The 26223-nt window shown below is 42.4% G+C and overlaps 1 protein-coding gene across 5 annotated transcripts in view; it reads right to left on the bottom strand.

Annotated features, from left to right (window-relative positions):
• Positions 1–26223, bottom strand: part of LOC121538170 (oxysterol-binding protein-related protein 2) — a 29195-nt gene extending 2972 nt beyond the window's left edge. The window contains exons 1-13 of one of the 5 annotated variants that reach the window (XM_041845968.2): positions 26031–26223; positions 11146–11345; positions 9920–10043; positions 9461–9536; positions 9149–9283; positions 8900–8997; positions 8459–8641; positions 8149–8256; positions 7516–7605; positions 6996–7119; positions 1101–1226; positions 423–546; positions 40–130 (exon numbers count right to left, since the gene is read on the bottom strand). In XM_041845968.2, coding sequence (XP_041701902.1) covers positions 40–130; positions 423–546; positions 1101–1226; positions 6996–7119; positions 7516–7605; positions 8149–8256; positions 8459–8641; positions 8900–8997; positions 9149–9283; positions 9461–9536; positions 9920–10043; positions 11146–11182 — 1316 coding nt within the window. In that variant the 5' untranslated portion in view covers positions 11183–11345; positions 26031–26223. Of the gene's footprint in view, positions 1–39; positions 131–422; positions 547–1100; positions 1227–6995; positions 7120–7515; positions 7606–8148; positions 8257–8458; positions 8642–8899; positions 8998–9148; positions 9284–9460; positions 9537–9919; positions 10044–11145; positions 11346–19484; positions 20006–26030 lie in introns of those variants that run through there. The other 4 variants (XM_041845969.2, XM_041845966.2, XM_041845970.2 and 1 more) reach the window with 4 other exon arrangements.

The following is a 26223-nucleotide window of genomic DNA, read 5'->3' as shown; positions in this document are numbered from 1 at the left end:
AAATGGTTATCTTGAAATGCGAGGACGCCCAGTTGTCACCTAGTGGACCATTCCTCCTCGTCCTTGGAACGGTCTTTCCGCGCCAACCTCTGTTTCTCCTCCAGCCTCTCCTTCTCTCGACTGGCTTCATCTGCACAAACAAGAACATAGGATCTTCCATTACCTATTGGTACATGACCATTCTGACCACTGTATTCTTCTGTAATTAAAAGCCGATACGCAACCCTAACTTCAATAAACCAGCCTCTAATACTTTGGGTATGTGGATATTTTACTGTTCAATGACATACTTAACAACCCCTCCACCAAAAAAATAAAGAAATCTGAACACAAATAGGAAATGTGAATGCACCACCCAAAGGGAACATTAGAGGGCAGCATCATCTAGCAAGTGTGGGGATGTAGCAGAAAGACTTCATTACCCATGTCTCCGTTCTCCATGGCTCTAATGTCGGGCCGCAGGCGGCAGTCTGTGGAGGCCAGGTTGGCCTGCATGCCAGGCTCCAGCTCATTCAGCGACATGGCAAAGTTAGTGAAGTTATACATCTGGAAAAACAAGATCATACAGAATTAACACCATCAAAATCGATGAGTGTGTGTGTGTGTGTAAACTTGAAGAAAAATAAGTAGGAGCACTTCAGGTATTCCAAAACAACCACAGGTGCTCTTGGAGGGGAATAGTAATTGAAAGGCAAAATTATAACCACAAATGGGTACTAAGTATGAGTCCAGGCACTCGTGTGGGTTTGAAAGTTAAAAAGCCTTTGTGAGCCAAGTCATTATTAAAATACACCAACGGGTATCGGCTTAGGCCTTCATCAGTGTGTGGAGGAGAAGCAATTAAATATCCTTGACACACCTGTGCCTAGGTGATCACAGGTAATTCATCTATTGGCCAATAGGGACCAGCATAATAACAGCACATCAAACACTGTCATAAGCAAAAAAAATTGCAAGAAATGTAATATTCAATGCATTCAGGGAAAAACCCATTTTACTGTAGGTAAATGGTAGAAAAATAGTGTGTAAGCTGTTGGGTATACGCTAAGCGCTGCGTGTGTGTGTATGAGCATGTGTTTGTTTACACGTCGGTGTGTTACCTTAGCAGAGTGTTGGGGTCGTGATGATATTCTCCACAGCAGGGTACTGCCAGGGATCACAGCTACTGTCTCCTGGACCTCAGGCATGTTGTCTGCAACATCGTTGTCTGCCCCCTCAGGCTCCTCCTGTGTACACGTACACACACGTCTAGATATAAATAGCACTTTTTACAAAATCAAATGAAAATGTGTATTTCCCTTCTGAATAAAGCAAAAACATCAGAAATGACTTAAGCAAGGGATATGTTCCATGAGTATACTATGTCTACTACAAACAGAATACTGAAATGAACATACACCATACTGTTCTCAATGGTTTACTATATGGGTCTTTCTATAAACTAGGGTACCAGTGAGGATTTTCTGCAGTGGACAACTTGTTTCCGCTGTTGATAAGTCATTGATAATAATCTGCCAATTTTGTTCATGTCATTACATTAAGATATAAGGGGGGAGTTGCGTCACTACAGCCTGGGGTTCGATCCGGGAGTCCCATAGGGTGGCGCACAATTGGCCCAGCGTTGTCCGGGTTAGGGGAGGGTTTGGCCGGGGGGGCTTTACTTGGCTCATCGCGCTTTAGCGACTCCTTGTGGCGGGCCGGGCGCCTTCAAGCTGACTTCGTCGTCAGTTGAACGGTGTTTCCTCCGACACATTGGTGCGGCTGGCTTCCGGGTTAAGCGAGCGGGTGTTAAGAAGCGCGGCTTGATCGGATATCACGAAATTGGGGAGAAAAAGGGGGTAAAATAATTGGGCATCGAGATCTCGGAAATGCACTGTGACTACGTAATATTTAGTGGTCCTTATGTTACAGCGTGAAATCAGTTTTCATGGGCACACAAATCCAAAATAATGTCTGCGTTAGTAAAATCAAATGCTTCTAACCGAAAGTCACCTTAACTTGATACTTAAAACCAATATCGATATGGTCATTAACGTGGTTCTTCAATAATTATGCAGAATACTTGTCAGGTGACAAACAGCTGTTATGATACAGCGTGCGACCTAACAGCTAAAGTGCAGGGAAAACGTGTTTGCAAAGAATGTCCAGAATATTTTGGTGTCACATTCATTACATCGGTGAAGACAGTTGTGCCGTGATCCACGTTGGATCTAATATCCCTAGTAAATTGATGTTGATTATGTGTTGTCTGCTTGATTTACAGCAGGATCTTGTTAGATTTAACAGAGAAAGCATCAAGGTAATGAGTGAATGTTTTCATGCGTTTCTGTGCCTCAGATTTAACACAGTCTACTGTGCGCAATTGTGTTGGATAGACTATTGCACAACACCCAACACTATATTCCTTTCCATTATTCTGGATATTAGAATGACAACAAATTACATAGTAGCCAAGTGGGCTTAAGGTCAATATTCAGCATTTAAAACAGTCAACAGCAATATAATCAATTCAGGGCTTGTAAAATTATATCTAGGCTAAATATAAGCCTTCCACAACCATAAGACCCACTAATAATTACATCATTTTATTAAAATAGTTAATAAAATGTTTTTGCAGTAATCATTGATCTGGCTTTTTATGAAAATGCCCTTTTTGTTACAAATTTAACCAGAACCATCCACATATAATGACCAAGCTCTTGTAGCAGGTGAACGCATTATAGAAAATAAACACAGGTCTCTCAAGCACAAGCCAACTTGCTAATGAGTGGCCAGCTTAATCTTTACACTTCAAGACTAGCCAGGGTTGCCATGTCTGCGGTTTTCCTGCCAAATTGGTCTACTTTGAAAACAATGTCGTGGGTATTGGTCGCGGGTTGCGTTTTGTTTGCATACTTCTAAATTAAACCGTGGCCACCATGGCATTTCTCTTGTATTTTTTATATCTATTCATTTCACTATGACCCGCTTCTGCTGGCTATCAGGCAGTGAGGCAGGCTGCTGCTGAGTGAGTGTGTGAATGTTGGGGAGGAACGGGAGGGCCGGAGGGGTGTGTGTGTGTGTTGAACACAGTCATTGGTGTTGAGAGATTGCTGCAGCAGGCAGCTGAGTCAAATGAGTGAGAGAGCAGCACGAGTTGCATCCTGACAGCACCCAGTCCTACCAATCATTACTAGAGCCAACACAGCAAGGGAGAGAAACTGAGAAATAATAATCCAACAGTTTCAGAGAGAGAACTATGTGCTTTCTCTCTGGGTAGGCTATATAGGCAGGGCGCCCCGTTGTCCCGGTGGATGATAACAAATATATATGTCTGGGACGGTTCAAACAGACTTTGGGACAGTTCTAGGATGATAGATCCACAATTCATACAACTAGGCCTACTGTACATCAAAACACATTCAAAAGCAAATGAGGCTGATGCAACAGATCAGAACGTTTAGCTTAAACTATTATTTCTTCAAATTATTAGTGCAGCAAGACGCACACCAGTAGCCTATGCGCAAATGTTCCAAAATGCAATTAGCGGGAACACAAAAAAAATAATGCATATGCGAGTATTTTCATGTGACGTGAAAATATCCATTAGAAATGTAGAAAGAGGGGAGATCTACAGATGCAACAAGCAACATGGGTTGTTAATATGACTAAGATTGTGAATGCCGACTGCCTTCACTCAGATTGCAAGGTGGCTGGTACGCAACAGGCATTGGCCTTTCTCTCCGCTCGTGACCATTTCATCTGAATGAACTGTGCCTCAAATGTGTCAACAGAATCAAGACGTTAATGTTAATTATCCTACATTAGAATTGTCAAACATGACTGGCGTTTAGCCTAAATGTATGTAATTAAACTTTTCATTAAAGTTTAGCTACATATTCTGGCGCCTCTCATGTCAGCATCGATGTGGACATGAGGCTGTAGCCAATACACATATAACCTAGGCTAGACTTTTACATGTAGGCTAATTATTTATGTACATTTATGCAAAATGGATATAAATAGGATTATTATAATGTTGGCTTTTTTTTAGAGGCTTTTTTTTTTATGTGGATTTCTGGCTCAATTGACAGCCCCATTTATCTATTTCAGTAGTAGGCTACTCGCATTAGTCTTTTAAAAATCACTGAATGACCTAGGTCCTACCTGGATAAGAAGATGCTTATTTCTCAGAATGAGAACGAGTTGTCAATTCCTTATATAAATGCTTTTTAAGCTCATTATACATTTATAAAACAGACTAAACAGCTAGCACATAACACTCTGTGGCTAAAATGCTGCAAGCCTTAGGCTACTTGGTACCGTAATGTTGTGCCAACAGAAACTGAACGTTGTTCCAGAATAAATGTTCATTAATACTCCAGTTTAGTAGTGTCTGCTCTGTGTGTAATTTTGGGAGTCAAGACAAAGAGGGCGTTAGAAAGGTTAAGTTCTCCTCTGTTACAGTAAAATAATGTCTCAACGTGTCTCAACGTGTCCTGGAACGTTGTGTCCTGGAACGTGCACACTGCAAAGCACAGAAAGAGCGAGGGAGACGAGACCAAAAAGACATGAGAACAAGCGGACATAAACGCTCATAAAAAACTTGATAATTGCAATACAGGCATTTGGAAATCCGCGCTACAAAATACATTCAAATTAACTCGATATGTCACCCAGCCCTATTCACAATATAATCTGGTGATCAGGTTATGAAATTACAAATACATTTTGGTGTCCATGTTACACCTGCAATTTTAAAGGATATATAGTCCTAGGTCTATGTTGTTGGTGTTAGGTGGAGTTGTGGGCTAATTTGGCATATATACACTTTTATTTCTCTAAATACACGAGGAACTTTGAAATGTTGATCCAATGTCACACATTGGCCCCTTAATTTATAGAAAGACCCATATATAGAACATACATAGGGGCTAAAGACTACCAACAGTGACCTAGACTACTGTTTTTTACCTTGACATAATGTCATGGCATGCTGCCAGAATCATCAGGAAATAAAAATCAGAGGACAGTTATCAAGAGAAGTAAATGTTGTATAGGCCTACTACAATGTGTCAAACAATAAAACACACGCATACACTATTAGGCTCAATCTGCTTTGAAAATAACTTGGGGCGGGGCGACCAAGCTATTGTGTGCAAGTAAAGCAAGCTCTACATTAGTATTATGAAATTAATGATATGGAGGCTGAGGTGTTGCTGTGTGTACAGTGGGGGAAAAAAGTATTTAGTCAGCCACCAATTGTGCAAGTTCTCCCACTTAAAAAGATGAGAGAGGCCTGTAATTTTCATCATAGGTACACGTCAACTATGACAGACAAATTGAGGAAAAAAAATCCAGAAAATCACATTGTAGGAGTTTTTATGAATTTATTTGCAAATTATGGTGGAAAATAAGTATTTGGTCACCTACAAACAAGCAAGATTTCTGGCTCTCACAGACCTGTAACTTCTTCTTTAAGAGGCTCCTCTGTCCTCCACTCGTTACCTGTATTAATGGCACCTGTTTAAACTTGTTATCAGTATAAAATACACCTGTCCACAACCTCAAACAGTCACACTCCAAACTCCACTATGGCCAAGACCAAAGAGCTGTCAAAGGACACCAGAAACAAAATTGTAGACCTGCACCAGGCTGGGAAGACTGAATCTGCAATAGGTAAGCAGCTTGGTTTGAAGAAATCAACTGTGGGAGCAATTATTAGGAAATGGAAGACATACAAGACCACTGATAATCTCCCTCGATCTGGGGCTCCATGCAAGATCTCACCCCGTGGGGTCAAAATGATCACAAGAATGGTGAGCAAAAATCCCAGAACCACACGGGGGGACCTAGTGAATGACCTGCAGAGAGCTGGGACCAAAGTAACAAAGCCTACCATCAGTAACACACTACGCCGCCAGGGACTCAAATCCTGTAGTGCCAGACGTGTCCCCCTGCTTAAGCCAGTACATGTCCAGGCCCGTCTGAAGTTTGCTAGAGTACATTTGGATGTTCCAGAAGAGGATTGGGAGAATGTCATATGGTCAGATGAAACCAAAATAGAACTTTTTGGTAAAAACTCAACTCGTCGTGTTTGGAGGACAAAGAATGCTGAGTTGTATCCAAAGAACACCATACCTACTGTGAAGCATGGGGGTGGAAACATCATGCCTTGGGGCTGTTCTTCTGCAAAGGGACCAGGACGACTGATCCGGGTAAAGGAAAGAATGAATGGGGCCATGTATCGTGAGATTGAGTGAAAACCTCCTTCCATCAGCAAGGGCATTGAAGATGAAACGTGGCTGGGTCTTTCAGCATGACAATGATCCCAAACACACCGCCCGGGCAATGAAGGAGTGGCTTCGTAAGAAGCATTTCAAGGTCCTGGAGTGGCCTAGCCAGTCTCCAGATCTCAACCCCATAGAAAATCTTTGGAGGGAGTTGAAAGTCCGTGTTGCCCAGCGACAGCCCCAAAACATCACTGCTCTTGAGGAGATCTGCATGGAGGAATGGGCCAAAATACCAGCAACAGTGTGTGAAAACCTTGTGAAGACTTACAGAAAACGTTTGACCTGCGTCATTGCCAACAAAGGGTATATAACAAAGTATTGAGAAACTTTTGTTATTGACCAAATACTTATTTTCCCACCATAATTTGCAAATAAATTCATTAAAAATCCTACAATGTGATTTTCTGGATTTTTTTCCCTAATTTTGTCTGTCATAGTTGACGTGTACCTATGATGAAAATTACAGGCCTCTCTCATCTTTTTAAGTGGGAGAACATGCACAATTGGAAGCTGACTAAATACTTTTTTTCCCCACTGTATATGTGTAGGTGTAGGTGTGTTTTTTTCCACTGGTTTCCAAACCTTTCCCTTGGGATTTCTTTTAAAATGTTGACTGAGATATGTATGACTTGTAATATCTTTCCTGCTAAAATAATGTAAAAAAATATATATATATAATTTACTTTTACGAAAATACCTCCATGTTGTGAGATGCCCACTCACCGGACTCTTCTGTTTCTTAGAGTCTCCCTTCTTCTCAGCCTTCTTGTTGGACTCGTACGTCTGGGGGTCCACGCTCCATATGCACTCGGTCCACTTCCCATAGATCACACAAAGCTTATTTTTACTGCCAGGGACAGAGAGGGGAGGACACATCAGCAACCAAATACTGCTGTACTGACAGAGAATGACACTGTGCTATCATTGTGTGTTCTGTATGGCTCAGTTGGTAAAGCATGGCACTTTCAACCCCAGGAATGTGGGTTGATTCCCAGGGCCACTCATACGTAAAATGTATGCACGCATGACTAAGTCGCTTTGGATAAAATAGTCTCCTAAATGGTAGATATGATTTATTATACCCACCAGGACCGTATTTAGTAGGGAGAAAACGTTTAGAAACCTTACTGAACACAACCCAGGCAAAAGTGTCACCGAAAACAATTGAAACTGGACCAGTGAATTCAGGACCAGAGAAGTAAGCCATAGTCTGTGTCTCAGTGATGCCAATACCTCCACATACCTCTTATCCTGAATGTAGCCCTCCACTCTGTGCAGCTCCTTCCAAAACATGCCACACGGCTTGAAGTTCAGCACACACTTATCTCCAGTACTGCTCAGAACAGACAGGGACAAGAACAATGAGGAGAATAGACAAACCACTCCATACCATTATGGCTCAACTACTGTCTTCACTCCATACCATTATGGCTCAACTATTGTCTTCACGCCATACCATTATGGCTCAACTACTGTCTTCACTCCATACCATTATGGCTCAACTACTGTCTTCACTCCATACCATTATGGCTCAACTACTGTCTTCACTCCATACCATTATGGCTCAACTACTGTCTTCACTCCATACCATTATGGCTCAACTACTGTCTTCACTCCATACCATTATGGCTCAACTACTGTCTTCACTCCATACCATTATGTCGTTACAAATACAAATTAAGGGGCGAATCCTAACTCCCACTTGGTTTCCCATTGACGTCAATGCATAATTAAGTGAAAATTTGACTTAATTGGAATTTAAGATTGATCACTCAGTCTGTTATGCTGAAAGTGGTGGATATATACATCTGTATGCTTCCAAACCAGAAATTGAAGGTAAATTAAGACAAACTATAATAGCCCGTCGTTTATTCACCTGTGGTTCAGGATCTCCACAGTGCCGTACTGCTCGATCCACAGTTTGCCCAGGATGACATTGTGTACACAGCAGAAAGGGTTGGTCCACGTATAGACCTCGCCGTGCCTGGGGAGAGGAGGGGAGGAGAAGGGCAACAAACACAGTCTCAGTACAATGGACTCACACACAACAAACAGAGACTTTGCAAAGGAAAATAGGATTATAGAAGCTGAAGAGGTACTGACTTTGACAAAGCAGAGAAAACAACCAAACAAAACCCCATGACAAGCTATAGGACAAAAAACCCACCCACCCACGTTTGACTCACTTGAGGAGTTCTAGTGTGATGGTTCCCTTGGGCTCGGCCTCCACACTCTTGCCCCAGAACTTGAGTTTGGGGTAGATGGAGCCGTGGAAGACAAAGTCCCCGACCAGGCTCTCAGCGTGGAAGGCACTGACGGGCGGGTGGTGGCTTACCTGCTCTGAGATCAGCCTGTAGCCCTGGTCCTCTCTGGGGGGGAGAGAGAGCGAGGGGGAAGAAGGGAGGGATGGATGATGAGAAAGAGAGCGAGAGCAGGCAGGAGAGAAGGAGACAAAGATTGTTATCATAGCATATTGAAAATAAGGTCAGCGGAGGAAAACAAGTGTTGTTGTTAAATTCATGGGTGAAGGCAGGTAAAGCTGGGAGTAACTGTCCAGAGCTACACAGCTTTTTACAATGCCTCTCTATGCCACTTTGTATGGGAGTGTTGCAGTCCTGTCCCCTCACCGCGTTAGTTCATAGGTCTCTCCTAGCAGAGGGTTGAAGGGCTTTCCAGTCCTGTCCCACTGCGACGCCACGGCCGATACGGCAAAAGCAGCTACCGCCTGGGAAGACCGGAGGGGAGGAGTCAGCGACAGGATTCACTGGCTCACACACACAGTCTAGTTGTGATCCAGCTACATATGCATCAACTGGGTTATCAGAAGCTTAATTTGGTGATACAGTGTGCGTGTATGTGTTCAGTCTCTCTCTGACCTGCATGCGCTCTATGGAGTCGGACAGCGAGCAGGCTTTGTTGATTAGGTATGTGTGCTCCATGTACTCGGTGATCCGCTGGAGGAAGCTCAGAGGCTCGTTGAATACGATGGGCATGGTGATCTTGGACAGCTCCTACACACGTGCGCGCACACACACACAGAGAAAAGCTAGATTAGAACGCAAAATACTTTCACACAAGTGGGATGAATTCAAACTCACTAGCGTAGTAGAGACCCAGAGAATGTCATGGTCTAAAAAACAAATGTGTGATCATGAAGTGATTCTTTAGATATGGTCCATAGCCCTTACCAGTCCAATGCATTTCTTCAGAATGCCCCACACACTAAAGTTGTTTCTGGAGAACATTGGGGCAGGTAGCGTTGACCTGAAAGATGTTAAGATAAGACAGACAGACAAAAACACACACACACAGAGACAACATATTAGTGTCTAGTAGAGAATCAGAGTGAAGGGGAGTATCACTATGATGACTATCAGTAACACAGTATGTGATGGTAGAGGCTGATCTGTTGGGTGCCATCATACTGACTGCCTGACTGGGTTAGAGATAACAGGAGCATGAGAACTGGCTAGTCTTCTACCAGGGTTAAAGCTATTAAGAATGTGGAAGGGAGGGGGTGTGAGTGAGAGAAAGATTAAGATAGAGGAAGAGAGTGCGAAAGTGACAGAAAGCAAAAGAGTGATGACAGAGTGAAAGAAACAGACAGAAGACCCGGAGGAGAGGACACAGCAGGAATCTGAGCGTACCTGCGCTTGCTGATTCCGTTCTCCTGTGACATGGAGCCATTGTTCCTCTGGGTGCCGTCATACACCACAGCATCTTTAAAACTGGCCTCCGACGTGCCTTCATACGACTCATCAGAGTCCAAGCCTAACAAACACATTAAGGGTTGGCCACAAATTAGGGAACGGCTATACAGTACATAACTCACCTTGCCTGACCAGGTTACCTAATATAGAATGATATGATATACTCATATAAAAATTAAGTAAAACAGTCTGACAATTAGGCTACGGGTCAAAGCAATGACTACATGAGAGGGAGCCGCAGAACTGATCGAAATATGACGTGATACACATTGTGACATAACATCCACTGTCTGACTCTGAACCAAGCATTGATATTGTTGAAAAGAGAAAGGTGTGGTGCCCTGTTAAAATTGTAAATAAATGATGTCACTAATAATTTGCTTGGCCTCAGTCAACCGGAACACCTCTAGCCATGTGATCTGGGCTTCATTAGAGGATCAGATAGACAGGAACAATATTGTGAAGACACACTGTGCTCAGCAGGTCACCCCACATTCAGCGCACTCTCTCTTTATACATCCTTTCATCCCCTCGCAGGCACACATGAACAACCGCACACACATCTCCGCTGCTGTTTATGGCAAACGCCCATCATGGACGGTGAATAGACCACTGCATTATTGATGCTATCAGTTAAGCTGCTAAGGTTACAGCATATTGTGTGGCACTGGGCCACAGTGTGAGGTACAGTACAAAGACACATCTCTAACTCCTGACCATGACAGTGTCAAAGCAACATTCCAAAACGCCAAGAGACAAAAAATGAGTCACGGTCACTGTTATGTCTCTGTGTGTGTGTGTGTTTGTTATCCTGGTGCCGACGATGATGGCGGCCTCGCGACTAACTCTTAGGAAACTTTGCATTTTGTTTTTTTATGCATTCTTTTTTACATTATTAGCTCAGGAAGTGTTACTAGATTTGTGTGTATTGGGTATATGTTGTGAAATTGTTAGATATTACTTGTTAGATATTACTGCACTGTCGGAGCTAGAAGCACAAGCATTTCGCTACACCCGCAATAACATCTGCTAAACACGTGTATGTGACCAATAACATTTGATTTGTGTGTGTGTTCCATTCTCCTACCGGTTTGTGGTTACATCTGAAGGTCTTGTAAGTCATTCTATTATCTAAGCCCCCCTGCGCGGACAGGGCCACTTACCTGTTACGGCGTCGTAAAATTCATCATCGTTGTTCATTGTACAGGGTCAAAGCCGGACCTCCAGGTGCTAGTGGAGAGGGAGGAGCCTCTAAAACATGGTCCCTCTAGTGGGCCTCACTGGTCACTGGCACGACAACTTCCTCCTCCACCACCACGTCAGGACAGGCAGCAGCTCACACAGCAAACCTGCTGGACACATACTGTAAACACTTCAGGATTGTATTCATTAGTGCACACCGTAGCAAAATGGTTTGCAACGGAAGACGAAACAAGTTCTGGTAGTCCCTCGTTTTAGTCGTTTTCTTCTGTTTAGTGCCTAATGGATGTGACCAAGACCATGACAGGCCACCACTAACGTCCGCACATCAACAATAGTAATACAACTAGGCAATCTGTTCATCAAACTCCCATTAATTTCATATCAACACACTCATTCACTCTAACAGTATATTAAGTATTCTCCTTGCTGTCCCTCTAGTCTAGCAGTTGTGGTTTCTGGTTAGAAGTGGATCCAGTGAGAGGTTGCCTGCATGGACCAATGAGCCCAAATAAACAGTGCTCCTATTACATAAACAAACACAGGAGCAAAATGGCTGCCGTTTGCTGTGGCTCTTTATTGGTCTCCGTCTATCTGGTGTTAGCCTGATCCTGAACTCGCTCTCGCCCTCTCTCTCTGGGTTAGCCTTACCTGCTGTTCTGCTGTCTAACTCCTAGCCTCTGGTCTGGGAGGTTTTTCTGGGTGGTGATCTGAGTGCAGGAGGACTAGGGTGGGTGACTGACTGTTCTCAGGGAACGCCTCAAAAACACACACTCACTGTTGAACTTGACTGTACCATGATCGATAAGCGAGGAGGATCTGTGTTGGTGTGTAGGCCCTGTGCTCAGTTCCGCCCAAAGGATGGGTCACATCTCTGCCCCATATGAAAGTATGTATGGCGGTATTTGACAGTGTTCTTTTTTTTTTATTTAGTCAGCCACCAATTGTGCAAGTTCTCCCACTTAAAAAGATGAGGCCTGTAATTTTCATCATAGGTACACATCAACTATGACAGACAAATAGAGAAAAAAAATTCCAGAAAATCACATTGTAGGATTTTTTATGAATTTATTTGCAAATTATGGTGGAAAATAAGTATTTGGTCAATAACAAAAGTTTCTCAATACTTTGTTATATAGCCTTTGTTGACATTGAGACAGGTCAAACGTTTTCTGTAAGTCTTCACAAGGTTTTCACACACTGTTGCTGGTATTTTGGCCCATTCCTCCATGCAGATCTCCTCTAGAGCAGTGATGTTTTGGGGCTGTCGCTGGGCAACACGGACTTTCAACTCCCTCCAAAGATTTTCTATGGGGTTGAGATCTGGAGACTGGCTAGGCCACTCCACGACCTTGAAATGCTTCTTACGAAGCCACTCCTTCGTTGCCCGGGCGGTGTGTTTGGGATCATTGTCATGCTGAAAAACCCAGCCACGTTTCATCTTCAATGCCCTTGCTGATGGAAGGAGGTTTTCACTCAAAATCTCACGATACATGGCCCCATTCATTCTTTCCTTTACACGGATCAGTCGTCCTGGTCCCTTTGCAGAAAAACAGCCCCAAAGCATGATGTTTCCACCCCCATGCTTCACAGTAGGTATGGTGTTCTTTGGATCCAACTCAGCATTCTTTGTCCTCCAAACACGACGAGTTGAGTTTTTACCAAAAAGTTCTATTTTGGTTTCATCTGACATTCTCCCAATCCTCTTCTGGATCATCCAAATGCACTCTAGCAAACTTCAGACGGGCCTGGACATGTACTGGCTTAAGCAGGGGGACACATCTTGCACTGCAGGATTTGAGTCCCTGGCGGCGTAGTGTGTTACTGATGGTAGGCTTTGTTACTTTGGTCCCAGCTCTCTGCAGGTCATTCACTAGGTCCCCCTGTGTGGTTCTGGGATTTTTGCTCACCATTCTTGTGATCATTTTGACCCCACGGGTGAGATCTTGCATGGAGCCCCAGATCGAGGGAGATTATCAGTGGTCTTGTATGTCTTCCATTTCCTAATAATTGCTCCCACAGTTGATTTCTTCAAACCAAGCTGCTTAGCTATTGCAGATTCAGTCTTCCCAGCCTGGTGCAGGTCTACAATTTTGTTTCTGGTGTCCTTTGACAGCTCTTTGGTCTTGGCCATAGTGGAGTTTGGAGTGTGACTGTTTGAGGTTGTGGACAGGTGTCTTTTATACTGATAACAAGTTCAAACAGGTGCCATTAATACAGGTAACGAGTGGAGGACAGAGGAGCCTCTTAAAGAAGAAGTTACAGGTCTGTGAGAGCCAGAAAACTTATTTTCCACCATAATTAGCAAATAAATTCATTTAAAAAATCCTACAATGTGATTTTCTGTCATAGTTGACGTGTACCTATGATGAAAATTACAGGCCTCTCTCATCTTTTTAAGTGGGAGAACTTGCACAATTGGTGGCTGACTAAATACTTTTTTCCCCCCACTGTATATGCCAAATTAGCCCACAACATAGACCTAGGACTATATATCCTTTAAAATTGCAGGTGTAACATGGACACCAAAAGTTACAGGTCTGTGAGAGCCAGAAATCTTGCTTGTTTGTAGGTGACCAAATACTTATTTTCCACCATAATTTGCAAATAAATTCATTAAAAATCCTACAATGTGATTTTCTGGAAAAAAAATTCTCTATTTGTCTGTCATAGTTGACGTGTACCTATGATGAAAATTACAGGCCTCTCTCATCTTTTTAAGTGGGAGAACTTGAACAATTGGTGGCTGACTAAATACTTTTTTTCCCCACTGTAAAAGTTGGTCTAATTTACTTGAAACGAAAGGCTACTGAAGTGAAACTTTGTCCTTGCGTTTCTTGGCTATTCCATATTGTTTTGTTCACAAGCTAGGTTGTTTTTCTATGTTAGAGTTTCAACTGCTAGGGAAGAGAAGACAACGCTTCTACTAGTCAGACAATCTCACAGGCACAAACATGACTCGAGTCACGTTACCACGGTAACCTCCTGCCAGACCATCCTCAGTGAATTTCATAAAAATACTCATAGTGAAACATTTAAAAAGTGAACCTTTTTAGATAAAATTATACTAAATATATTCACGTCACCAAATAATGTATTAAAACACACTGTTTTGGAATGAAGGTCTACAGTAGCCTCAGCAGCACTCTGTAGGGTAGCCCCATGGTGTAGCCGGAGGACAGCTAGCTTCTGTCCTCCTCTGGGTACATTGACTTCAATATAAATATCAGAGCTCTTGCAGCATGAACTGACATGTTGTCAACCCAATCAAAGGATCCGAGAATGAATCTAGTACTGAAAGCATAAGCTACAGCTAGCACTGCAGCGCATAAAATGTAGTGAGTAGTTGACTCAGAGAGAGCAAGACAATAGTTGAACAGTTTTGAACAAATTAATTTCTTCCAAAATTGAGAAGAGAGCGAGAGCTACATTTGACTGTATTTTTTTTAAAACTTTCACTTAGCTAGGGAATGCAGCCTACTCAAACTGAGAGGGATGCTATGTTAGCTTGCTGGCTATGGCTATCCAACACCGGAACTCTTCCAAGTCAAGGTAAGCTTTTGGTTTTATTCATTTATTGCCCCGGGGCCCGCCAGTGTAACTGCTTTCTGACTGTACTGCATGATTGTAGCGGGTTTACTAACGTGTTAGTTCTAGTAGCTCTGTTGACTATGAGGTGACAACGAAGTAGACTGTGTGTAGCGGTTAGCAGTCATGATATAAAACGTTTGGCTTGGAAAGTTTTTTTTCGCCTGGTCACAGACAGCTGATGTGTTGTGCACTGAAGTCCACAAGCGAAGGGAAAAGGTGAGAGGAGGAGAGCGCGTAAATAGTTGTGAGAAGGAATATATATATATATATATATATATATATATATATATATATATATATATAACACACACACACACACACACACACAGACACAGTGGGGAGAACAAGTATTTGATACACTGCCGATTTTGCAGGTTTTCCTACTTACAAAGCATGTAGAGGTCTGTGCTCTTCACATATGAAAGCAGGTTCACACTGAGCACGTGACAGACGTGACAAAATCCATGCTGCAGTGTGTGCAAACCTGGTCAAGACCTACAGGAAACGTATGATCTCTAATTGCAAACAGGTTTCTGTACCAAATATAAAGTTCTGCTTTTCTGATGTATCAAATACTTATGTCATGCAATAAAATGCAAATTAATTACTTAAAAATCATACAATGTGATTTTCTGGATTTTTGTTTTAGATTCCGTCTCTCACAGTTGAAGTATACCTATGATAAAAATTACAGACCTCTACATTCTTTGTAAGTAGGAAAACCTGCAAAATCAGCAGTGTATCAAATACTTGTTCTCCCCACTGTATATATACACTGCTCAAAAAAATAAAGGGAACACTTAAACAACACATCCTAGATCTGAATGAATGAAATAATCTTATTAAATACTTTTTTCTTTAAATAGTTGAATGTGCTGACAACAAAATCTGGTCTGGGGAACAGGCGGGCCAGTCCATAGCATCAATGCCTACCTCTAGGCCCCCCAAAGAAATGCCACCCCACACCATGACTGACCCACCGCCAAACCGGTCATGCTGGAGGATGTTGCAGGCAGCAGAACGTTCTCCACGGCGTCTCCAGACTCTGTCACATGTGCTCAGTGTGAACCTGCTTTCATATGTGAAGAGCACAGGGCGCCAGTGGCGAATTTGCCAATCTTGGTGTTCTCTGGCAAATGCCAAACGTCCTGCACGGTGTTGGGCTGTAAGCACAACCCCCACCTGTGGACGTCGGGCCCTCATACCACCCTCATGGAGTCTGTTTCTGACCGTTTGAGCAGACACATGCGGCCTGCTGGAGGTCATTTTGCAGGGCTCTGGCAGTGCTCCTCCTGCTCCTCCTTGCACAAAGGCAGAGGTAGCGTTCCTGCTGCTGGGTTGTTGGCCTCCTCCACGTCTCCTGATGTACTGGCCTGTCTCCTGGTAGCGCCTCCATGCTCTGGACACTACGCTGACAGACCTTCTTGCCACAGCTCGCATTGATGTGCCATCCTGGATGAGCTGCACTACCTGAGCCACTTGTGTGGGTTGTAGACTCCGTCTCATGCTACCACTAGAGTGAAAGCACCGCCAGCATTCAAAAGTGACCAAAACATCAGCCAGGAAGCATAGGAACTGAGAAGTGGTCTGTGGTCACCACCTGCAGAACCACTTCTTTATTGGGGGTGTCTTGCTAATTGCCTATAATTTCCACATGTTGTCTATTCCATTTGCACAACAGCATGTTAATTTATTGTCAATCAGTGTTGCTTCCTAAGTGGACAGTTTGATTTCACAGAAGTGTGATTGACTTGGAGTTACATTGTGTTGTTTAAGTGTTCCCTTAATTTTTTTGAGCAGTATATATATATATATATATATAGATATAGATACACACACACACACATTTACATTTTAGTCATTTAGCAGACACTCTTATCCAGAGCGACTTACAGTTAGTGAGTGCATACATTATTATTATTATTTATTTTTTAAATACTGGAATCGAACCCACAACCCTGGCGTTGCAAACGCCATGCTCTACCAACTGAGCTACATCCCTGCCGGCCATTCCCTCCCTTACCCTGGAAGACGCTGGGCCAATTGTGCGCCGCCCCATGGGTCTCCCGGTCACGGCCAGCTGCGACAGAGCCTGGATTCGAACCAGGATCTCTAGTGGCACTTAGACCACTGCGCCACTCGGGAGGAATAGAAAGCCTTAAGATATCTGATGGCAAACATTTAGTAGTGAATTGCATAAAACGTACAAATATCCCGGTATACCGCCCAAACTATTATCAACAACATTTTTCTTTGCATAAATGCTACAGTATGCAATCTAGTCTCCTTATGACCTGTGGAATGCTCTGGGAGCACCAACTGTCTGCTCCTACAGGACAAAGGGCCCGAGGACTTGAGCTTGGAGAATACTTTTATCTCAGATGGTTTGCATGGCTTACAGCTTTAGGGCTTTGTGCTGTAACAGGATAGGCAGCATGTTTGCTTTAAGTACTAAAAAAGTGTTGCAGTCACCTCAGACAAGAAAGTGTTTAGGCAACTTATGACAATCATGTGTCAAATTAATTTATGGTTATGGTTTTGCTCATCTATGCTAGAACTAAGAACTAAGGGGTGAGGAGGGGCTCAAGACAGCAGACATTGACCAATGATTGGGTAAAATGCCTGAGGAGTAACTGATCTCCCACTGCTAAACCCATCCTTGACCATTGGAAGTTGGGTCCGAAATTCTGTAGTGGACCCTCGGATCCTGGGTTGGTTCCCGCTTGGTGGACACCAACCTCGGGTCTATGTGAAAATGTGAAATACCGACCTGAACCGTTATATTTTAAGAGTTTTGTTCCTAAACAATGAATGCAAATGTCAGATAATTACATTTTATTCTCTTAAATGGATTGTCAGGGGGTCCCCATTCATCAAACCAAATGTGTCAAAATATAATTTTATGACAAACCGGCATATTTGCTTTCTGAAAACAAGCCATTGCGAACTGCACATGATGCGGGGTAAAAAAGGCTACTTGTTGTGGGAGAGGCGCTACTCTTTCAAGACCTGAGCTATTTAATTAATTTGTTTCAATTCGTTTGGGCTATTTATTTTAAAATAAAAGTTTAACTAATGTTGAATGACTCAAGTGCCTAGCCTATTTGTCAGCATAAAGCTATAATGCAGAGTTTCAGACACATTATTTCTGAACGAAAATGTTTGACCAAGTTAATCTTCTCGTGTGTGTGGTAGACTGATTCCTATTCTACAAAAAAATATTGTAGTCTAATGTTAAAAGGCTGCCGATTTGGGTAAGTCAACATGTCATAAATATGCCAACTAGTGGTCACGATACCAGAATTGACTTCGATACAGATACCAGGTTTAGTATCATGATACTCTATACCATCACCATACTCAATACCAAAACCACGGTAAAAAAAAAAATAACACGTCAAAATCACCGAATGGCACTTGATCCAGACAGATCTTTTGAGTTCAATAGCATTACATTTGAAATGTTTAGTCAATTTTTCAGACAGCCATGTAAAGGGAAAAGGGATACCTAGTCAGCTGCACAACTGAATGCATTCAACCGAAATGTGTCTTCCGCATTTAACCCGATCCCTCAGAATGAGAGGGTTGCGGGGGGCTGCCTTAATCGATGTAAACGGCGCCCGGGTTTATTAATTAAATCAGACTTTTTTTTTTTACCAACCTAACTACATAACGGTAATAATTTATTTGAAATGGTAAATCTTTATTGATAAACTGGGTAAATCAAGATGTAGCCTAGGTCTATTCACAATACAGGTGAATGCATATTCAATAGGAGTGTGTGCATGCATTGAGTTAGTGAGTTTGTTTTGGCTGATTTCATGGGCATTCAGATGAAAAACAATCAGTTCTCTTTCCATTTGGGACTTATTTTATTGTACTGATTAACAACATTTGCATAGAATAAGCAATCTCTTCTTTTATAAGTGTCTCTCTTTAGGACCTAATGACGTCATTTACACAGTCAGTGAGAGACAGGAGCGATGTGACTGGTCCGAGGGAGACGAAGTGAATGCATAACGTTTTTGGCAATTACTGTGGTTTTTGGTGACAATCAGCTTTGAAGTCAGCATATTTTGCGTTACGGTTTGCATATTATCACAAACAAAGTACCAGTGTAGTGAATTGATAGCTTCAGCTGTAAGCTAGCAAGGAAAGCTAGCCTACAAAGCTGGAAGCTACCGGTATCTTCTTGCATGTTCTAGCCTGTAATTAAGCAATAAGGCACGAGGCAGTGCTGTATTATGAATAGGCACAGGTAAATTGTGTTGTTCGGCCCGACGTGATAGCACTGCCTCGCGTGCCTTTTATTACAACGGTTGCCAACATTTTAAAATAACAATTTTACATATTTTCATTAAAACGTTATTTTTGATAAGTCAATTCATACAATTTCATTCTTCCACCAGAAGATGTAGTCCGGACAAAAATCTGGTTACCGGTAGTTATTTTGGTCATGTTGCTACAGACGCGACCCAGTCGTTAATTCTTCTTGCATAGTTGCTATGCAAAAGGACTGGGTTTCCGTTCTAAACGAAATGGTTGCTATGCAGGCTGGATAACGTGGAAATTTCACGGATCCAATTCGGTTCCGATCTCAATTTCGGAGCCCGAGAAGATCTCTACTTGACAGGCTAATGATAGACTAGCAACCCAACAGACTGACAGGCTACAGCTGTAGACAGTAATAATTGAGACACCAGTTACCAACCTGTTGTTCCATTCAAATTCTCTATGCTGCTCCTCATATGGTCATGTGTGGTTGGTAAACATACAAAGCCAGAGTCTGAGATGACTGGAAAGGAAGAGAGAACTCAAGCCTGGGAGAGACGTTACCACGCGAGAGACACTCAGCTCTGTGTGTATGTGAGGACTGTGACGAACAGTAGCTACAGCAACGATCTAGCTCATTTGAATAGAATCCCATTTGGCAAGCCGAGCGGCCTCTTAGGGGTGAGCTGAGAGCAAAATGACAAAGGGGAGAGGACCAACACACCCAGGAGCCCCATTAAGAGATAACGCCAAGCCCGGAGAGGATGCGTGCAAAGCTCACTTGAACATGTTTTCACATGATAGGCTAGTTTCGATGTGTGTGTGCACACTATTGGGTAGTCCACATATGGCCAAAACAATTATATTTTTTACTTTGCGATTCGAAAGTAAAGCCTGAACCTTTGCCGTGGTTTTAGTAAAATCGCTATTTTGACTGCCTGTCTGTCTTGCTTGTGTTTGAAACGCTTGCCTATATAGCTGCATGTAACTCAGCAGCTAAGAAGAACATGAAATCGCTTGAGTGCCTGTTTGTGTCGTGCTTATGTTTGAGCCTACTGAGGCATGGAATGCAATAGTTCGAACATGTCGACCAAGAAAAATACATATTTAGAACTGATAATTGACCGCATGGTACAAGAATGAATGCAATTAATTGATTTTTGAATTATCAATAGACACAGCTTTGTAGAACCAAAAACAAACATGCCTCTGTTCAACACTCAAACAAATCGTTTGGGGAGGCTGCTGCAGTTCGCAAACAATATTGTGATAATATTCCTTGCGGCAGTCAACCCGAGAGCATTCCGCCAAGGTCGTTCACTTCGTTTCAACGCTATCAATAAATACTCTTATTTGTATGCCTAGCAATCAAACTGTACATTGTTTGAAGCACACTTTTATAAGTCTCAGTCACAAATGACAGCTACAATAAGCCCCCTATGGTAAACGCTTGTAGAATAATGATTATTTGAAGTTTAGTTCGTTTGCCAGTAGGGGGTCCTGGCATTACTGAATTAAATGAGTCAAAAGATTTGTTCTTTTGACTGAACAAGTCGAAAAGATCGGAGTCAGTAAAAAGAGCTGAACTTCGCACCACTACTGAGCATCTCGCCATCTCTTGGCAGTATTTACATGCCAGATTCAGAAGCATGAAAACCCAATTAGAAGAAAAAAAACGTTAAAACCCCATTACAGTTTTGCCCAAAGTGTAGAAGAGAAAGATACATTTTTTAATTTTTTGTTTGTTTTGGAGTCAAAGATTAGTTTTTTCAAATGGGTTTCTTAATTATTTTATTTCAGTTTAATACATTTGTTTTCATTATAAGTTTTTTTTTTGTTTCAGTTTACTATAATAACCTTGATGTGACCTTTCATTAACCCCTCTCCTGATGAGGGAGAGAAATGAGAAAATCTTAAAATGTGGGTTTTTGGTAAGAGCATGACAAGACACTAGGCAATATTTCTTAAACTTACACAAGGCAAATCATTTCTGGAAAACTAAACATAAATATTGATATTAGTTGGCAGAGGTCCTTTACTTTAATTGTGGTGTTTTGATGTAGGCCTATTTCTAACACCTTTAATTTTAGCTCAGGTACATCCTGTTTCAATTGATCATACTTGAGATGTTTCTACAACTTGATTGGAGTCCACCTGTGGTAAATTCAATTGATTGGACGTGATTTGGAAAGGCACACACCTGTCTATATAAAGGTCCCACAGTTGACAGTGCATGTCAGAGCAAAAACCAAGCCATGAGGTCGAAGGAATTGTCTGTAGAGCTCCGAGACAGGATTGTGTCAAGGCACAGATCTGGGGAAGGGTATCAAAACATTTCTGCAGCATTGAAGGTCGCCAAGAACACAGTGGCCTCCATCATTCTTAAATGGGCCCTGTGTAGCTCAGTTGGTAGAGCATGGCGCTTGCAACGCCAGGGTTGTGGATTCGATTCCCACGGGGGGCCAGTATAATAAATAAATAATATGCCATTTAGCAGACGCTTTTATCCAAAGCGACTTACAGTCATGCGTGCATACATTATTTATTTTTTGTGTATGGGTGGTCCCGGGGATCGAACCCACTACCTTGGCGTTACAAGCGCCGTGCTCTACCAGCTGAGCTACAATGATTATTATTTTTAAAAATTATGTATGCACTCACTAACTGTAAGTCGCTCTGGATAAGAGTGTCTGCTAAATGACTCAAATGTAAAAAATTGAAGATGTTTGGAACCACCAAGACTCTTCCTAGAGTTGGCCGCCCGGCCAAACTGAGCAATCGGGGGAGAAGGGCCTTGGTCATGCTTTTTTTTCAAGCAGGCTTGACTACTGTACTGCTCTCCTGTCTGGTCTACCCAAGAAAGTCATTGGTCAATTGTAAAATATACAGAATACTGCAGCACGGATACTGGCGAAGACCAGACGGGGAGCACACATTACACCGGTTAAGGTCTCTGCACTGGCTGCCTGTGAGTTTTAGAATTAGGATTATATTGGTTTTTAAATCAATCCACGATTGTGCACCCCAATACATGTCAGACATGCTTTGAAGTTATGTACCCAGTAGGTCCCTCAGGTCCACTGGCACTGGCCTTTTAACCATCCCAAAGCCTAGGACCAAAAGACATGGAGGCAGCCTTTAGTTACCATGCCTCTGGAATAGCCTGCCAGAGAACTTGAGTGGGGCCGACACTGTGGACATACAGTGGGGAAAAAAAGTATTTAGTCAGCCACCAATTGTGCAAGTTCTCCCACTTAAAAAGATGAGAGAGGCCTGTAATTTTCATCATAGGTACACGTCAACTATGACAGACAAATTGTAGGATTTTTAATGAATTTATTTGCAAATGATGGTGGAAAATAAGTATTTTGTCACCTACAAACAAGCAAGATTTCTGGCTCTCACAGACCTGTAACTTCTTCTTTAAGAGGCTCCTCTGTCCTCCACTCGTTACCTGTATTAATGGCACCTGTTTGAACTTGTTATCAGTATAAAAGACACCTGTCCACAACCTCAAACAGTCACACTCCAAACTCCACTATGGCCAAGACCAAATAGCTATCAAAGGACACCAGAAACAAAATTGTAGACCTGCACAAGGCTGGGAAGACTGAATCTGCAATAGGTAAGCAGCTTGGTTTGAAGAAATCAACTGTGGGAGCAATTATTTGGAAATGGAAGACATACAAGACCACTGCTAATCTCCCTCGATCTGGGGCTCCACGCAAGATCTCACCCCGTGGGGTCAAAATGATCACAAGAACGGTGAGCAAAAATCCCAGAACCACACGGGGGGACCTAGTGAATGACCTGCAGAGAGCTGGGACCAAAGTAACAAAGCCTACCATCAGTAACACACTACGCCACCAGGGACTCAAATCCTGCAGTGCCAGACGTGTCCCCCTGTTAAGCCAGTACATGTCCAGGCCCGTCTGAAGTTTGCTAGAGTGCATTTGGATGATCCAGAAGAGGATTGGGAGAATGTCATATGGTCAGATGAAACCAAAAAAGAACTTTTTGGTAAAAACTCAACTCATCGTGTTTGGAGGACAAAGAATGCTGAGTTGTATCCAAAGAACACCATACCTACTGTGAAGCATGGGGGTGGAAACATCATGCTTTGGGGCTGTTTTTCTGCAAAGGGACCAGGACGACTGATCCGTGTAAAGGAAAGAATGAACGGGGCCATGTATCGTGAGATTTTGAGTGAAAACCTCCTTCCATCAGCAAGGGAATTGAAGATGAAACGTGGCTGGGTCTTTCAGCATGACAATGATCCCAAACACACCGCCCGGGCAACGAAGGAGTGGCTTTGTAAGAAGCATTTCAAGGTCCTGGAGTGGCCTAGCCAGTCTCCAGATCTCAACCCCATAGAAAATCTTTGGAGGGAGTTGAAAGTCTGTGTTGCCCAGCGACAGCCCCAAAACATCACTGCTCTAGAGGAGATCTGCATGGAGGAATGCACCAAAATACCAGCAACAGTGTGTGAAAACCTTGTTAAGACTTACAGAAAACGTTTGACCTGTGTCATTGCCAACAAAGGGTATATAACAAAGTATTGAGAAACTTTTGTTATTGACCAAATACTTATTTTCCACCATAATTTGCAAATTAATTCATAAAAAATCCTACAATGTGATTTTCTGGATTTTTTTTCCTCATTTTGTCTGTCATAGTTGACGTGTACCTATGATGAATATTACAGGCCTCTCTCATCTTTTTAAGTGGGAGAACTTGCACAATTGGTGGCTGACTAAATACTTTTTTCCCCCACTGTATTTAAAATAGCTTTAAAAAAAACATACCTTTTTAGCTTTGCTTTTCCGTAGGGTGCTTTTTTGTCTTTTTTAATCCTCGTTTGTAGTAAATATACATTTTTATTTCATTGTTTTTTCCTGTAAAGCAGTGTTGCATTCCATGTGTGAAATGTGCTGTATAAATAAAGCTTGATTTGATGAGAAAGCCAGGCCTTCACTACTCTCTGAATACATACCATTGACAGCTGTAGAGGAGAAAGGTCAGACTGAGTGTCTACAACAGCCATTCTACATGGAAATTATAGAGAATGGGAGAGATTTATAGCGTAAGCGGTGAGTCAACCTTGGAAAAGGACATACAGCATGGCTAAAGAATAAATCACAGTGAGACAGGAGAGAAAACAGTGGGTTAAAGGTAGGTACTAATAGTGGGGCACAGGGCCATGGGTTTACATTGTTCCGGTTCTAGGAAATGTGGGGCTTTATCTGGTACTCCGTGATTCAAACTAACTGACAAAGGCACCACCAACACCCGTCATGCCTGTGTCAACATTGGCAAACTATGAAAGACATACTCAAACATTGAGGAGTTACTATATACTGCCCTGGTGCCCCTCAGGAAAGCCTTGAGGAATGTAATCTCTGATAACAATGACGAGGGAACCCAAGGCAGGGCAGGACACTGCTGCTGTTGGCTACAGATACACACCGCCATTGAGTGAGCTCTAGTTAGATTGAGTCAGCACAATGCAGTGTCACCTGAAACCTGGGAGGACCATCACCCTCCCTTGAACTCAAACAAGAGACGTGTTCTAGTCCAAACTATATCTGAAGCACCAACCATGTGCAAGCCTTTTCCATACATACTCCTCAAATGGTAATGGCATTAACCTTATTGATCATGCTGACACACAGGGCCTCTGAGGGTTGTGTAAATAAGTCACTATGTTTTGGGAGATGCTTGGGTTGAAATAGATGCTAATTGACTGGTGCGGGCAATTACTGTCCTGACTGTGGGTTGTTAGGAGAAAGTCACGGCAGGCTATCCCCATGGGGAATTATTTGTCAACAAGGTTATCCTTACTCTAACTGTGCATCACAAATGGAAGGGGGACTCTTCAACATCTGTATGACCCCGTTCATTGCTTGATTTCCACCAAAATGCTGGTACTTTAAATAACATGAAGCAGCCTAGGGTCCAATACTTTGACATAGATTTCAAAGTAAGTATTCAGAGATGTTTTGTTTGAAAAGACAAGTAGTTGAATATAGATATGTATTTGGAAATACACTTGGAAATTATTGACATGTACTAAATCCACAAATCCACCCCCATGCATTTAACCCAGGTATTTGAATATAGAATTTGAAATAGTATTGGAAAATACTCTCAAATAGTAGGCCATTTATAGGAAATTATTTGAAAATATTTTCAAATAAGTCAATGGAATTAGTTGATGCAAGCCACATTATTTGAAAATACTCAAATTACAAAATATAAGAATTTAAATAACAAATACACATGTATTTGAACCCAGGTCTGCAAGTGTCACAGTGGCCCATCTCCAGCATCAAAGACACAGACAGTTTAACAACAGGGGTCAGAATAACAATCCCATACTGTGTTATCTTCTAGCTGATGGAGCAGATTGGATTCAGCATCTTGTTGACAGAGATGCAACATAGACACAGACATGCACTGGAGGGAGTAGCCTGCCATGCTCCACCTTGAATTCGCCTGTTTTGCATTCACTAAACAACAAGTCCATGTGATGTCGGTTGTAGCCAGGCATGGCAGTGAAAGTAAATGTATCTTATACAAGCCCGTTTACTTTCGTGATTAGTTAGCTAGCAAGGCATACTTTAGGAAACCTAGCTAACGCAACGTAGGAGGGAGAGGCTAGTTAGCTATGTTGCATGCTAACTAGCACGTATTAAATCGAGTCACTGGCTAGGGAGCTAGCTAGATCAATGCGACATTAACCTTTATAACACTATGTACTACCTAGATTAATATCAACTACACAATCAAACAAATTATTGACGTGCTGTCTTGCTTTCTCATATCCAACTAACGTTAGCTGGAAAGCTAGTCCCGAGAACTCGTCGAATCAAGCTAGCAAGCTAGCATAAAAAACAAAGACAATGCAAAAGTTTGCGTTTAGTTACATTACAGTCCATACACAAAACTCACAGAACTGTCACATATATTGTTATAATTACTGTACCTGAAGCGTTGGGACACCTGGTAACGTTTGACTTAATTTGAAAGGACAGGAGGACCACAAAACGGTGTGAATTGACACACAAGCGGAAGTAGGTGACCACAGGGGCGGTCTTATTGACAACCGGTCAATCGGGTATCGGTGAATGGACCGCCTGATCCACATACACTGAGCGTTCAAACCATGAACAACATCG

This window comes from Coregonus clupeaformis, chromosome 24 (genome assembly GCF_020615455.1).
Source record: "Coregonus clupeaformis isolate EN_2021a chromosome 24, ASM2061545v1, whole genome shotgun sequence".
Classification (NCBI taxonomy): Eukaryota; Metazoa; Chordata; class Actinopteri; order Salmoniformes; family Salmonidae; genus Coregonus; species Coregonus clupeaformis.
This window is presented reverse-complemented; position numbering and strand designations above follow the sequence as displayed.